This window comes from Erythrolamprus reginae, chromosome 7, assembly GCF_031021105.1.
Source record: "Erythrolamprus reginae isolate rEryReg1 chromosome 7, rEryReg1.hap1, whole genome shotgun sequence".
In the NCBI taxonomy this organism is placed as follows: domain Eukaryota; kingdom Metazoa; phylum Chordata; class Lepidosauria; order Squamata; family Dipsadidae; genus Erythrolamprus; species Erythrolamprus reginae.
In genome coordinates, this window is record NC_091956.1 from 74,437,323 (window position 1) to 74,451,594 (window position 14,272).

General features: G+C 41.6%; 1 protein-coding gene across 6 annotated transcripts in view; it reads right to left on the minus strand.

The window, feature by feature from the left end:
* The window catches only part of ANK2 (ankyrin 2), a 207,659-nt gene extending 198,421 nt beyond the window's left edge, over nucleotides 1-9,238 (minus strand). For all 6 annotated transcript variants that reach the window (XM_070757868.1, XM_070757865.1, XM_070757867.1 and 3 more), the window contains exon 1: nucleotides 8,527-9,238. In XM_070757868.1, the coding sequence (XP_070613969.1) occupies nucleotides 8,527-8,649 (123 nt within the window). In that variant the 5' untranslated portion in view covers nucleotides 8,650-9,238. The remainder of the gene's footprint in view (nucleotides 1-8,526) is intronic.
* Between the last annotated feature and the right edge of the window lie 5,034 nt (nucleotides 9,239-14,272).

Consider the following 14,272-nt stretch of genomic DNA (forward strand, 5'->3'; position numbering starts at 1 on the left):
TCCTTGCCTTCCGAAAAAGTTTAAAGACTCATCTTTGTCGCCAGGCCTGGGGTCATTAGATCTTTCTCCCTGACCAATGAGTGTTTTTTAGTCTGTTTTATGGAGTGAATGATCATGAATGTTTTAAATTATTTTAGGATTTTTAGGGTTTTTAAATTATATTAATTGGATTAGATGTACTACTATGTTCTTATAGCCCTTCATGGCATCGGACCAGAATATCTCCAGGACCGCCTTCTGCCGCATGAATCCCAGCGACCAGTTAGGTCCCACAGAGTTGGCCTTCTCCGGGTACCGTCGACTAAGCAATGTCATTTGGCTGGACCCAAGAGAAGAGCCTTCTCTGTGGCGGCCCCAGCCCTCTGGAAACAGCTCCCCCCAGATAACAGAGTTGCCCCCAACCTCCTTGCCTTTCGCAAGCTCCTTAAAACCCACCTCTGTCGTCAGACATGGGGAAACTAAAAAATTTTCCCCTTTTTTCCCTAGGCTTATAGAATTTATACATGGTATGCTTGTTTGTATGATTGGTCTCTTAAATTGGGGTTTTTAGATTATTTTTAATATTAGATTTGTTATATTGTCTTTTTTATTGTTGTTAGCCGCCCTGAGTCTTCGGAGAGGGGCGGCATACAAATCTAATAAATAAATAAATAAATATATGTTGTGAGCCGCCCCGAGTCGTCAGAGAGGGGCATCATAGAAATCCAATGAATAAATAATAAATAAATAATTCCATTTTAGAATGCATACAGAAAATTTATTTATTTATTTAATTTATTTTATTATTTAGATTTGTATGCCGCCCCTCTCCGAAGAGAGGGGCGGCATACAGAGCGGAATCCCATATCAGAGAAAGATATGGGATTCTATCTAATTTCTAATGGAAAGGTAATGTAGCATATTGAAAACCTTCAAATGTACAGTATTTTCTGGTTTTTCACAGGGTTCCATGTTCCAATTAATTTTTTGAGTTTTTTCTTCTTTTCTTGGCTTACAATTTTTAAGGCTTCTTATTCAGCTGCTTTCTAAGACTTGATTAACTCAGCAATAGCCTCCACTAGCTGAAGTAATTATTTGTCTCATGATTTTTCTTGATTATCATTCTCAGAAATCATTTAATAAATACAGCGATCCCTCGATTTTCGCGATCTCGATCTTCGCAAAACGCTATATCGCGATTTTTCAAAAAATATTAATTAAAAATATTTTCCCACCCGATGACGTCACTCTCTTCCTTTCTCATCTTTCTTTCTCTCTCTCTTTCTCTATCTTGCTTCTTCCTCTCTCACACTCTCTTCCTCCCTCTCTCATCTCTTTCTTTCCTTCTCTCTCTTTCTCTATCTCTCCCCCTCTTGCTCTCGGGCGGCGGGCGGCGGGCGAGCGGCGGGCGGGCAGCAGCGAGGAGCCGAAGATCGGGGTTTCCCATTTGCGTGGGCGGCGGGGAAGACCCAGGGAAGGTTCCTTCGGCCGCCCAGCAGCTGATCTGCTCGGCAGAGCCGCAGCAGCGAGGAGCCGAAGATCGGGGTTTCCCCTTTGCTTGGGCGGCGGGGAAACCCAGATCTTCGGCTCCTCGCTGCTGCGGCGCTGCCGAGCAGATCAGCTGCTGGGCGGCCGAAGGAACCTTCCCTGGGTCTTCCCAGGTGCGGGAGTAAAAACACCATCTGCGCATGCGCGACCATGGAAAAAAAGGGTGCGCATGCGCAGATGGTGTTTTTACTTCCGCACCACTATATCGCGAAAAATCGATTATCGCGAGGGGTCTTGGAACGGAACCCTCGCGATAATCGAGGGATCACTGTATATGTCTATTTTACCACTTTGGTTTGACTCATAAAGAATTAATAAATGAATGAATAAATAAATATATTCCATTATGCCAGCAGTAAGAATCGTGCAACCTTCTAATGTTTTCCGAAACCACATTTCTGAATATTTGCATATTTATGACTATTGATCCTGCTGACCAAAGCTCAACTGGAGAGCCAGAACTTCCCATCTCTAACTTAGTTTTTAAATAGGCCAGTCAGTTCCAAATTGAAATACTGAACTTGATCCATCTCCTAACATTCAGCATATTATTTCATTAATCATATCATATATCACTGAACATTCTTATTTAGCTTATCTGTTTTACACATAGTATGAGAAATAAAAAATTATTATAGTTTTTATACTAAGCCCATGATTTGTTGGGTTTGCAATTGTACAAAAAGATAAATCATGGTTTGCAATGGTTCAGACATGCAATGGGATCATATAGGATTCAATACTTGTGTCAGTCGAACCACATACAGTGGTACCTCATGATACGAACTTAACTGGTTCCAGGAGGAGGTTCGTAAGGTGAAAGGTTTGTAAGAAGAAACAATGTTTCCCATAGGAATCAATGAAAAAGCAAATAATGCGTGCAAATCCTTCAGGAAAATCCCAAACTTTAGAAGGGAGGCAAACAGAGGGCAGGGAGGAGCAGCTAAAGGGGGCGGGTGGAAGAAGCAAGGCTAGGCTAAAGGGTGAGTGGGAAGGAAGAAAGGCAAGGGGGGCGCCCCTCCCTTTTCTTTCTTCAAAAGACACCGGTTCAGTTATTTTGCAAGCACCTTGTTCTCTGCAAAAATTTTCCTCCCCCAAGCTGCCCCTCCCTCCTCCCTTTTCTTTCTTAAAAAGACACCCTTTCAGTTCCTTTGCAAGCACCTTGTTCTCTGCAAAATGTTTCCTCCTCCAAGCCGCCCCTCCCTTTCTTCAAAAAAGGGGAAAAAAAGAAACCCCTTCATCCCAGCAGCAGCTGCTTGGGTTCGTAAGGTGAAAATAGTTCGGAAGAAGAGGCAAAAAAATCTTAAACACCGGGTTCGTATCTTGAAAAGTTCGTTAGAAGAGGCGTTCGTAAGATGAGGTACCACTGTATTTCTAACATGCTCATTTGCTCCATAAATTTTAGGATTTGAGATCTCTTCCTCTTCTATGTCCCTGCCTCAATATACACTTCCTCCATCCTCCTCCTTCCTTCAATATGAACTTTTTGGAAGAGTTACAACTCCGGTGTTCATACGAATCAGTCAGAGAAAACATGGGACTTCACTCTTTGGTGGTCAGAACAAAACAATACACCAAACCAGCGGTCCCCAAACTTGGCAACTTTAAGACTTGACAACTGTAGGATTTGTCTTAAAGTTGCCAATTTTGAAGAAGGAAAAACTGTCCTTTCTGTGCATGATGGTATCTCACACCCAGCGCATCAGACTCAAACTCATTTTTATTTGTTTAAATGTCTATATAGGAAGCTTGTATCTTTTTCCAAAGTTAAAAAAGAAGCCATCAAACATGATCATTTCTCATTCCAATATTTGAAGACACTTCCTGTTTCCCACAGCTTTTACAACGTTCAAACATATATACAGCATATGTACTATTCTGACAATTATCGTGTATATGCCCTCATCACCTTGAGATTCAATTACTGCAACGCTCTCTACATGGGGCTACCTCTGAAAAGTGTTCGGAAACTTCAGATCGTGCAGAATGCAGCCGTGAGAGCCATCATGGGGCTTCCTAGATTTGCCCACGTTTCTGCAACACTCCGTGGCCTGCATTGGCTGCCGATCAGTTTCTGGTCACAATTCAAAGTGTTGGTTATGACCTTTAAAGCCCTACATGGCATTGGACCAGAGTACCTCCGGAACCGCCTGCTACCGCATGAATCCCAGCGACCGATAAGGTCCCACAGAGTTGGCCTTCTCCGGGTCCCGTCGACCAAACAATGTTGTTCGGCGGGCCCGAGGGGAAGAGCCTTCTCTGTGGCAGCCCCGGCCCTCTGGAATCAACTCCCCTCGGAGATTAGAACTGCCCCCACACTCTTTGTCTTTCATAAATTACTCAAGACCCATCTATACCGCCAGGCATGGGGGAGTTGAGACACCTTTCCCCCAGGCTTTTTTATATTTATGTTTGGTATGTATATGTTGTTTGCTTTTTAAAAATATGATAGGGTTTTATGTGCTTTTTAATATTAGATTTGTTTTTGCTGGAATATTGTTTTTATTATTGTTGTGAGCTGCCCTAAGTCTTCGGAGGGGGCGGCATACAAATCTAATAAATTGAATTGAATTGAATTGAATATCCAGGGGTGGGCTACTGCCTGGATGGAGGGGAATGCAATGGGGTAGCGAAAATGGAACTCCACCCCAGAGCACCCAATTTGCACTGAAAGATTTTGAAAGAAAATGCATAAGCCATGGGCACAGTGTGGTAGTAAAAATTTTGGTAGTCCTTCACTGTGCATATCCTTTCATTAATATATATCAGTGCAAGAAAAAAAACACCAAATAAATTTAAACCAGATTCACCTTATTAGAAAGCAAGCGTATTGTAAAACTAAGGTACCTATTTATGTAATATTGTATTGCTGCAGTAAATGACAAGCATAGGGAAGGTTATGGCAGAATATGAAATGGAACAAAAGAAACATAAAATGTAATATTTGCTTTGAATATTTGGAGCAACACTGGCCTATTCCTATACCAGAACATTCTGATCATTCCATATTCTGTGGCCATTGCATTCGTTAACTTTTGGCCAATTTTATGTGTCTCTGATTCTAATCAAGGCTGTACAGCAGTGTATAAAAAGGAAATGTCAGAAGAGTCAGCAACAGAGTGATCAGTGTCTGGAATTCACTACCTAACTCCGTGGTTTCTTCCCCAAACACCCACAAACTAACCCAAGGGTCATGTCCCACCCAAGCATCTCTAAAATCCTGATGCCCCCCAATGACATATTTATTTTTATTTATTTATTTTGTCCAATACACAATGAGGGTTTTAGTGGGTATATATCTATATACACATATAGTAAAATACATGATGAAGGTTATAGAGGAGATACTCATAGTAAAATATATCTAAGAAAGAATAGAAAAGAAGGTATAGTAATAGAACGTATCAATGAAAGAATAGAAGAAGAGATATAGGAATAGAAGAATGGTATAGGACAGTGGTCCCCAACGTTTTTTCCACCAGGGACCAGTTTCAGCAAGACAATTTTTCTATGGCCCAGTGGGGGCGGAAAGGGGCGTGGTTGGGGGCGGGATTAAGCATGGGGGTGCTGGTCCTCCCCGCCCCTCTTTCCCGCCATCGTCCTGTGGCCGGCAGAACCTGCCTCCCAAGCCCTCTTGCCCAGCGGGAGCTAAGCGCTGGAGAGAGGGGGTCAGGCTGGCCCTCCTGCCTCCCCCCAGCCAAAAACGCAAAAGCGCCCCGCGGCAGAAGCCAAAAGAGGCTTGAGGCTCTCGGTCCTTCCCGCCCCTCTGTCCCATCCATCGTCCTGTGGCCGGCAGAACCTGCCTCCCGAGGCCTCTTGCCCGGCGGGACGCGAAGCACTGGAGGGAGGGGGTGGCGGCATGAGGGCCGGCAGCTGCTGACTCCACGGACCGGTGCAACATGCCCCGCGGCCCGGTACTGGTCCACGGCCCGGTGGTTGGGGACCCCTGGTATAGGAGATATAGGAGAGCAATAGGACAAGGGACAGAAGGCACAGTAGTGCACTTGTACTATAATTATTACTATTCAAAAAGTGAACTCTACACACGTAGGGGAAGCCTAAAAGGTCATTAACTTGGTTTAAACAAGACTCCAATTGTCCCCATTACAAATCAAATTGCCCCCCTATGGGGCGTGTGCCCCACACTGGGAACCAGGGCTTTAGACTGTCTACTGTCAGCCTCCCCCCATTCCTAAGAGGTCTGTAAGGGGCGTGCATAAGCACCCCATCGTGTCTACTGTCCCTGTCATACTGTACTATTGTCTTCATTTATTTGTACTTACTTTGCTTGTGTTTATATCTATAGGTGCTATCTTATACATGTTTTACAAAGAAATAAATAAAACAAATAAATTTAATTATATCTGTTCTGTCGAGCTCTCTGGTAGAATCCTCCCAAAAACGCACAGATACAATTTCAGACACACACACACATTTGAAAATTCAAAACAATGTTCTTTATACCGAAAATGCAAATAAACAGAGCACTCTTTTTGTATAGAAAAGAGCACTCGTCTCCAAACAAATTGGTAATTTGTACAAGTCCCTTATCAGTTCTGTGATACTTAGCTTGCAGCTGTGAGGCAATTCACAGCCCTTCTTCTTTCACAAAGTGAAACACACTTTGCTCTGGGTTAGTTTCAAAGCGAGGAAAAATCAGCACACAAAGATCAAAGTCAGCAAAGCAGTCATGAAACACAACGATCAGATAATCCTCCACAATGGCCAAACCCACAGGCTGCTATTTATAGCAGCCTCACTAATTACCACAGCCCCACCCAACCACAGGTGGCCTCATTTTCTTTGATAATAATCTCTCAGTTGTTGCTGCCTATGCATCGCTCTCCGCATGCCTGGCTGTATCATTAACTCTTGTTCTGAATTCAAGGAGGAGCTAGATAATTGATCTCCTTCTGAGCTGTCTGCCACACTCTCCTCCTCCCTGTCACTCATGTCTTCTTGGTCAGAGGAGCCTTCATCATCAGATTCCACCGGGGGGGGGGGGGGCAAAACAGGCCTGCAGCATGAGGATGTCTCCCCCACATCCACAGTCCTTGGGGCAGGAGCTGGGCCAGAGCTAACCACAACAATATCCAATTTAATTAAAATCCTAGCATCACTTTAAAAACTAAATTTAAAAAGCCGAGATGTACAATATCTTATCACCACAAGCTATCCATTCCTTGAGCATAACCTATATGCGTTTTTGAGTTCTATTCATGTGTGATATGTTTTGGTATATCTGTTGGTTGAAAGAAAATCACAACCAAGGGATTATTATTTCTGTAGCATTCTGTTTGAAGAATTAGGATACTGAACACAATCTGTCTGGAAATATCAAGCTGTGGCTGTACTTGAAATGATACTCATATTATGTTATAGAAAATTCTATTTCAACTCAATTAATACAGCAAACAAAGCTTTTAAAGAGTTGGACATTTCACTTCATGTACCACAAAGGTATTTAGCAACATAATAAATTGGCAGTTTAAGAAAAAAGCATTCACATCGATTCCTTAATTCATTGCACAATGCCAGAATAAGAAAATGATAAACAAACCAGGAATATACTAAACAAGAACAGCAGGAAAAGTAATTCTAGTTATTTATGAAAAAATCTGTAAATTAAAATGAAGCATGACTTGACATATTCATTTGACCTTAAGCATAGTATAGATGATAAAATGTGTGTGTGCAGTTTGCTATGAATTGTTATAGAATTCAAACAACTTGCACAAAAGATAAAGTAAGACAAAGGAGAATTAAAATAGGCAGGTATTTTATTATTATTATTTATTAGATTTGTAGGCCACCCTTCTCCGAAGACTCGGGGTGGCATACAAATCTAATAAATAATAATCAAAAAAATTACCATTTCCTATATGTTAATGATTGTTTCACATGTAAATATTTATTTTTTCCATATCATATTTGTGCAAAATAAACAGAATGTGATGGAATAAATGTTCATATCTATTTCTATGGAGAAATTCAGTTTGCATTACTTAACTATTGAAATACAGAAATAAAAACACTTGTGTGATTGGTACCTGTGACTATATATTTTAAACATCTCTAAGCCTAATAACATATATTCTCTGTGTGAAATGCCTCTAAACCATATAATTTCAGAAGTACTTCCTGAATATGCTCAGAATTATTATTTTCCCATTCAATATATGAAATAGTTATACAGATAACTCTTGTTAACCAGCAAAATGAACAACTTGTTAGTATTTGGCTGTATTTGTGAGTGTGTTTACTTTAAAAAAAACACAGGTCAACTGCCAATTGTTTCCCTGCCCTAATCACAAATCAAAATCAATTGAATTACAATGTTTCAGAAAGAAATAATCCAAGAGTGGTTGGGAATAAAGCCAAATTTTATTCTCAACATAATTTAATTTAAACAAAAGTATTCTCTACATCATTTTTCCATGCCTGGTTTAAGAAATTTAGGAATATACAAAGAGTGGATATTACCAGAATATCAAAGCCTAACAACTCATTTACATAATATAAGTCCAATAAGTAAATAAATAAATATCATCACTGTAAGCAGAAGAATTTTAAGTTTGCTTATAGGGTTTGATGTGAAACTGCATTTGATTTGAAGCAAAGAGTAAGAAAGAGAAAAAATCAATGCCACAAACCTCAAAACCTAGCCTGATTAAATGGAGCGTGAAGTCCCTTTCTGCCTGCCAATAAACCATTTTAGACCAGGCCTAAGAAATACCTGCCTTAAAAGTGATCAAACCAGACTTGGTTGGTTTGACGATAAAGAAAAAAAACAACGTACTAGTGTCACTCGCTTTATTTACACATCTGTTCTGATCTCAGTGCAGCAAGACTACCGAAAGCACAGAATAATTTTTGGAAAGCAAAAGCATGCAGACATTCTGGAACGGAATAACAAAAATGCTCTTATTATCTTACTGGAGGAATCCTGTACTATGCAGTCAAGGGAAAAATTGATGGGGAAATGGTGTTGGCTCATACCTTGCGCTTCCGGTTTTCTCTAGATATTCTCCTCTGCCTTTTCCTCTCTTTTTCTTTCTCCTTCTCCTTCTCATCAGTTTCTGCCTCCCGAACTTTTTTGATAGAAGCAGCGGCATGAGCCATTTTGGAAAAGGGGTATCAGCTTGGAGGTCTCCGGGCTCCTGCACCCAGAGATCCAAGGTTTGTTTATCTTGCAAGGACACTGCCGAGGTAATGCTGGGAGGCAGATTCACTGGGCAACCCTCTCCTCTCCTCCTCCTCCTCCTCCAGCTGTCTGCGATAGGTCACAGCTGTGCTCTAGCCTCTGCAGCATCCATAATTCAGCATGCTACCCTGAATTAGAGAGTCTCTTGTGATCTCCTTGCAAACGAACACAGAATACGCACACGGCGGCAGAGGAAGAATTCCCTGCAGCAAGTAGGAAGCATCTGGAAATTTCTCCGACAGGTGAAAAACAAAATCCATCCAATGCAAAAAGAGTTTCTTCACATTGAAAAAAAGATCTATTGGGATTCCTCCAGGTGGACTCTGCCTCTCAGAGGGAAGCCAAGATAAACCCACCTCGGCACATCCGCTGGAAGTGGGTGGGTCCGTGGGTAGATGGGGGTGGACAGCTCCCGGCCGCCGCTGCTGCTGCCACCCTCGCCCTCTTACAGGGTGGGAAGAAAATGGTGCAGTCTGACTTAATTACTCGCTATTCCTGCTGCAAACGTCTCTGCTGAAGCGGATGACAAGCTACACAAACCACCACTCCGTTTTCCCACCCATCCACCCACCCTTACATGTTTCTACCAGAGCTATTCCCCACGCCAAAGCAAAGAAGTTATAAAAAAGAGGCCAGTACTGCTACATTCAGGGCAGACCAGCTGCAGTCTGTTCTGTCTGCAAAAAATCAGCTTTCTGTTTAAATCTGTGCTGGAGCTAAGAAGGGGAGGGAGGATCCTTATTGTGTGGCTTTTTCAACTCCACAAGAGGCTGCACCGAGGGGACTGCGTTAAAACAGTCAGCCTGCTTCTGGCTTGGAGAAAGGACTTAAGGGAAAAAAATAACCACAGACATAATCTGGGCTTCTATTATGTTGCTCAGCTGGACTCTTAAGAGGGAAGGATAATAAAGCACAGAGGATCTATCTGTGCCTGGGTTATATTATACAGCAGCTGAAGACTGTCATCAGCTGTTTGCAATAATGATTTGTATGGTTGTTGCAAACAAAATTGTGAAATGCTTATGCTAGGAATAAAAGAGCAGGATTGCAGTCTGAGGAATTTCCAGAAAAATGAAAAGAAGGTGCCTCTCATCAAACTATCTCAGCGTTTTCATGATGCAGTAACTTATTTTTATTTCAGATACGTGGAATGTCTCTTCGATGGTAAAACCTAAAGCCGAAAAGTGGCCTAGCGAAATAGCAAGATAACCTTCCAAAACAGAATTTGCTATTTTGAAATTGCAAAGCTGTTGCTTTCCCAACCCCCAAATAGGTTGATGGGAAACTGATCAGATTGTTGCTGATAATAACTGGTTAAACCCCTCCAAAATGTACACTGAAAAAATGAAATTATTTTACAGTTAAAACCATCCAATGTCAGTGCTCCAAGACAGAAATTATGCATCTTAAAATAATGTTCAAAGTCCTATATTCTAAAAGCTACTTTCCATGTTTACACAGAATTGTATCATCACTAGGATGTAAACAAATATAATTTAATTTATGTGGAAGAGTTTTTTTCTGTGTCATTACTTTCTAATTATTAGGGTCAGCAAAGCATTTGGAAAGGAGATTAGATAGCCTTTGGATTAGTATTTGTCAACCTCAGTAATATTAAAGTGTGTGGATTTCAACCAGAATTGCTCAGCCAGCATTCAGCCTGGAGAATTCTGGGAGTCGAAGTCCATACTTCTTTAAATTTACTAAAATTGAGAATACAGTGTTCCCTCAATTTTCGTGGGGGATACGTTCCAAGACTGCCCGCGAAAGTCGAATTTCCGCAAAGTAGAGGTGCAGAAGAAAATACACTATTTTTGGCTATGGACAGTATCACAAGCTTTCCCTTAACACTTTAAACCCCTAAATTATCATTTCCCATTCCCTTAGCAACTATTTAGATTATTACTCACCATGTTTATTTATTAAACTTTATTTTAAAAAATTGTATTAAAGACAGACGAAAGTTTGGCGATGACGTAGGACGTCATCGGGCGGGAAAAACCGTAGTATAGGGGGGGAAACCGCAAAGTATTTTTTAATTAATATTATTGAAAAACCGTGGTATAGACTTTTCGCGAAGTTCGAACCCGCGAAAATCGAAGGAACGCTGTACTGCTATAGAAAGCAAAAGACGGATATGGGAAGTGAATGGAAGTCCCACTAAAACAAAGATTATGTTCTGCCAGTGGTAAGTGCATCCATTCACCAAAGTGCAGGTTATGAGGAAGTCCTACATTACTTATCTCTCAGGATAAGTAGATAGTTTATCCCTCAAATCACCAGAACTGGGAGGCATTTTGCACATTCTTCACAATACTAGTGAAGCCTTAAGCCTTCCTTTCCATTCCGTACTCTGATTTAGATTTAAAAATTTATTTATTGATTTATTGATTTATTAGATTTGTATGCCGCCCCTTTCCGTAGACTCGGGGCGGTTCACAACATAATAAAACAATTCATAACAAATTTAATAATTTACAATTTAAAAATTTAAAGTAGTTAAGAAAACCCCATTTTTAAGCAGACATACCTACAAACATACCATACATAAATTATATAGGCCCGGGGGAGATATCTCAATTCCCCCATGCCTGACGACAAAGGTGGGTTTTGAGAAGTTTACGAAAGGCAAGGAGGGTAGGGGCAATTCTAATCTCTGGGGGGAGCTGGTTCCAGAGAGTCGGGGCCGCCACAGAGAAGGATCTTCCCCTGGGTCCCGCCAAACGACATTGTTTAGTTGACGGGACCCGGAGAAGGCCAACTGTGTGGGACCTAATCGGTCGCTAGGATTCGTGCAGCAGAAGGCGGTCTCGGAGATATTCTGGTCCAATGCCATGAAGGGCTTTATAGGTCATAACCAACACTTTGAATTGTGACCGGATATTGATCGGCAACCAGTGCAGACTGCGGAGTTTTGGTGTAACATGGGCATTTTTGGGAAAGCCCATGACTGCTCTTGCAGCTGCATTCTGCACGATCTGAATTTTCCGAACACTGAGAGTATTCCCACAATTGATCATGTGGGGCTTGGACCAGGGGTGGGGGCCTCTTACCTGCCTACTGGTGCACTGTGCACGCATGCGTGCGCATGCTCACCACACTCATGCACGTCCCCACCACACAATTTCGTTTCCATGCAAGCGCAGGAAGCAAAAAACCACTGAAATCGCATAAGGGGATGTGTGCACGTGTCCGATTTCAGCAAATTTTTACTTCCACGCGCGCACGATTATCCCCTTGCAAGATTTTGCTTCTGCGCATGTGCAGGAAGCAAAATAAAGCTATTTTTTAAAACAAATGATGGCACCATGCGACAGAGCAGCAAAGACGGCATTGGAACCGTCACAGGCAAATTGCGCAATCCGTGGGCCCTTACCGGAACATAGGGCCAGCGCACACTAGTAGCAACCCAACACTGGTTTGGACACAGTACCTATGGCACTTCCTTTATCAGTTAAAAGACCTACGGGGATTTTGTTTCATCAGTAGTAGTCATTTACAGTTTAATTTAGATAAATGTTAGTGAATCACTAATACGGAATATCTAAAAAAAAGCATTTAGTCATAGACTAATTACATACTTTGGATTCCTGGAAGAAGCTAAAAGCTTACTTTGACAGAAAGTAACTCTGGCTCTGGTACCTTGATGTTATCGTAACAGTGGAAATCAAAACGTTTACCTAGCAATGATGGTTTAATTTTAAATAGGCAAATATCTCCGGGACCGCCTGCTGCCGCACGAATCCCAGCGACCAGTTAGGTCTCACAGAGTTGGCCTTCTCCGGGTCCCATCAACTAAACAATGTCGTTTGGCAGGACCCAGGGGGAGAGCCTTCTCTGTGGCGGCCCCGACCCTTTGGAACCAACTCCCCCTAGATATCAGAGTTGCCCCCACCCTCCTTGCCTTTCGTAAGCTCCTTAAAACCCACCTCTGTCGTCAGGCATGGGGGAATTGAGACTTTCCCTTTCCCCCTAGGCTTATAAAATTTATGCATGGTATGTCAGTATGTATGATTGGTTTCTTAAATTGGGGTTTTTAAAAATTAACTTAAATATTAGATTTGTTTACATTGTATTATTATTGCTGTTGGCCGCCCCGAGTCTACGGAGAGGGGCAGCATACAAATCTGATTAATAAATAATAAATAAATAAATACTGCAGGCCACTGAAGCTGACTGTAGATCTGAAGGTCAGCGGTTCAAATCTCATCACTGGCTCAAGATTGACTCAGCCTTCCATCCTTCCGAGGTGGGTAAAATGAGGACCCGGATTGTAGGGGAAATAACCTAGCTCTGTTAAAAAGTGCTATTGCTAACATGTTGTAAGCCGCCCTGAGTCTAAGGAGAAGGGTGGCATGAAAATTGAATAAATAAGTAAGTAAGTAAGTAAGTAAGTAAGTAAGTAAGTAAGTAAGTAAGTAAGTAAGTAAATAAATAAATAAATAAATAAATAAATAAATAAATATCAGTGACAGAAAATATTTTTTAAAAGTTATTGTTTGTTTGTTTGTCAACAAGTACAAGGAAAAAGGTCACATGAAAAAAACGGCACAAAGAAATGGATATACAGTAAATAAGCAAAACATAGCAATAAACACATGAAATGAGTACATATAAATGGGGAGAGTACAACAGGGATAGTAGGCACTTACTACTCTATTGCTGAAGTCCTATTTTCTGCAATCAAAATGAGAGTGGATTACATTTACCAAATTTTTCAGATTATAAAACGCACCGGAGTAGAAGACGTACCTTTGTTCGCTACTGGTTTGCTCCTTGGCAGTACATGCACGCCCATCTTTCACCCATACGCGTGCATTTACAGTGCTAAAAACCCTAGTTTCGGTGCATGCACAGAAGTAAACAGCAGCTTCTGCGTATGTGCAGAAGAAAAAAACAAGATGGCAGCACCTACGGCACCACTGAGAGAGCCAATTCGGGGGTGTGGCACACCTGGGTCGCTGCCAGTTCCAGCTACCCAGGTCGCCAAGTTACTACCCAAACCAGGAGGAACCCACCTCTTATCAATGGGCTTTTGAGACTCTGACACAAATGTAGAGCTAACTCTTATAAGAGTGAAGGTTCTTCCTTCTTCTACATCTAGATTCCAAAGTACAGTGGTACCTCGACATACGAGTTTAATTCGTTCCAGACCCGAGCTCGTAAGTCGATCAACTCGCATCTCGAACGAATGCCTTTAGACTTTGTTTTTCGTGCCAAGATAACTGGAAGCACGGAGATTCTTGTGCCACCTAGTGGAAGCTCGTGTCATATCCCGAATTTGAGCTCGGGTGTCAACCAGAAATTTCGCTCGCGTCGCGGCTCGTAACTTGGAATACTCGCATGTGGAGCAGCTCGTATCTAGAGGTACTACTGTATTAAAAAACATGAATTTACTGTTTACTGTAAAGCCTGTATTAGTCACAGGCTTTTAAATAATTATTTTTAAGAGTGGTTTAGCTATGTTTATTTTTATGCTAATTTTATGCATAATTTTTATGCTAAACGCATTTTGTGCTTGGAACATTCTCTGGAAGGAGA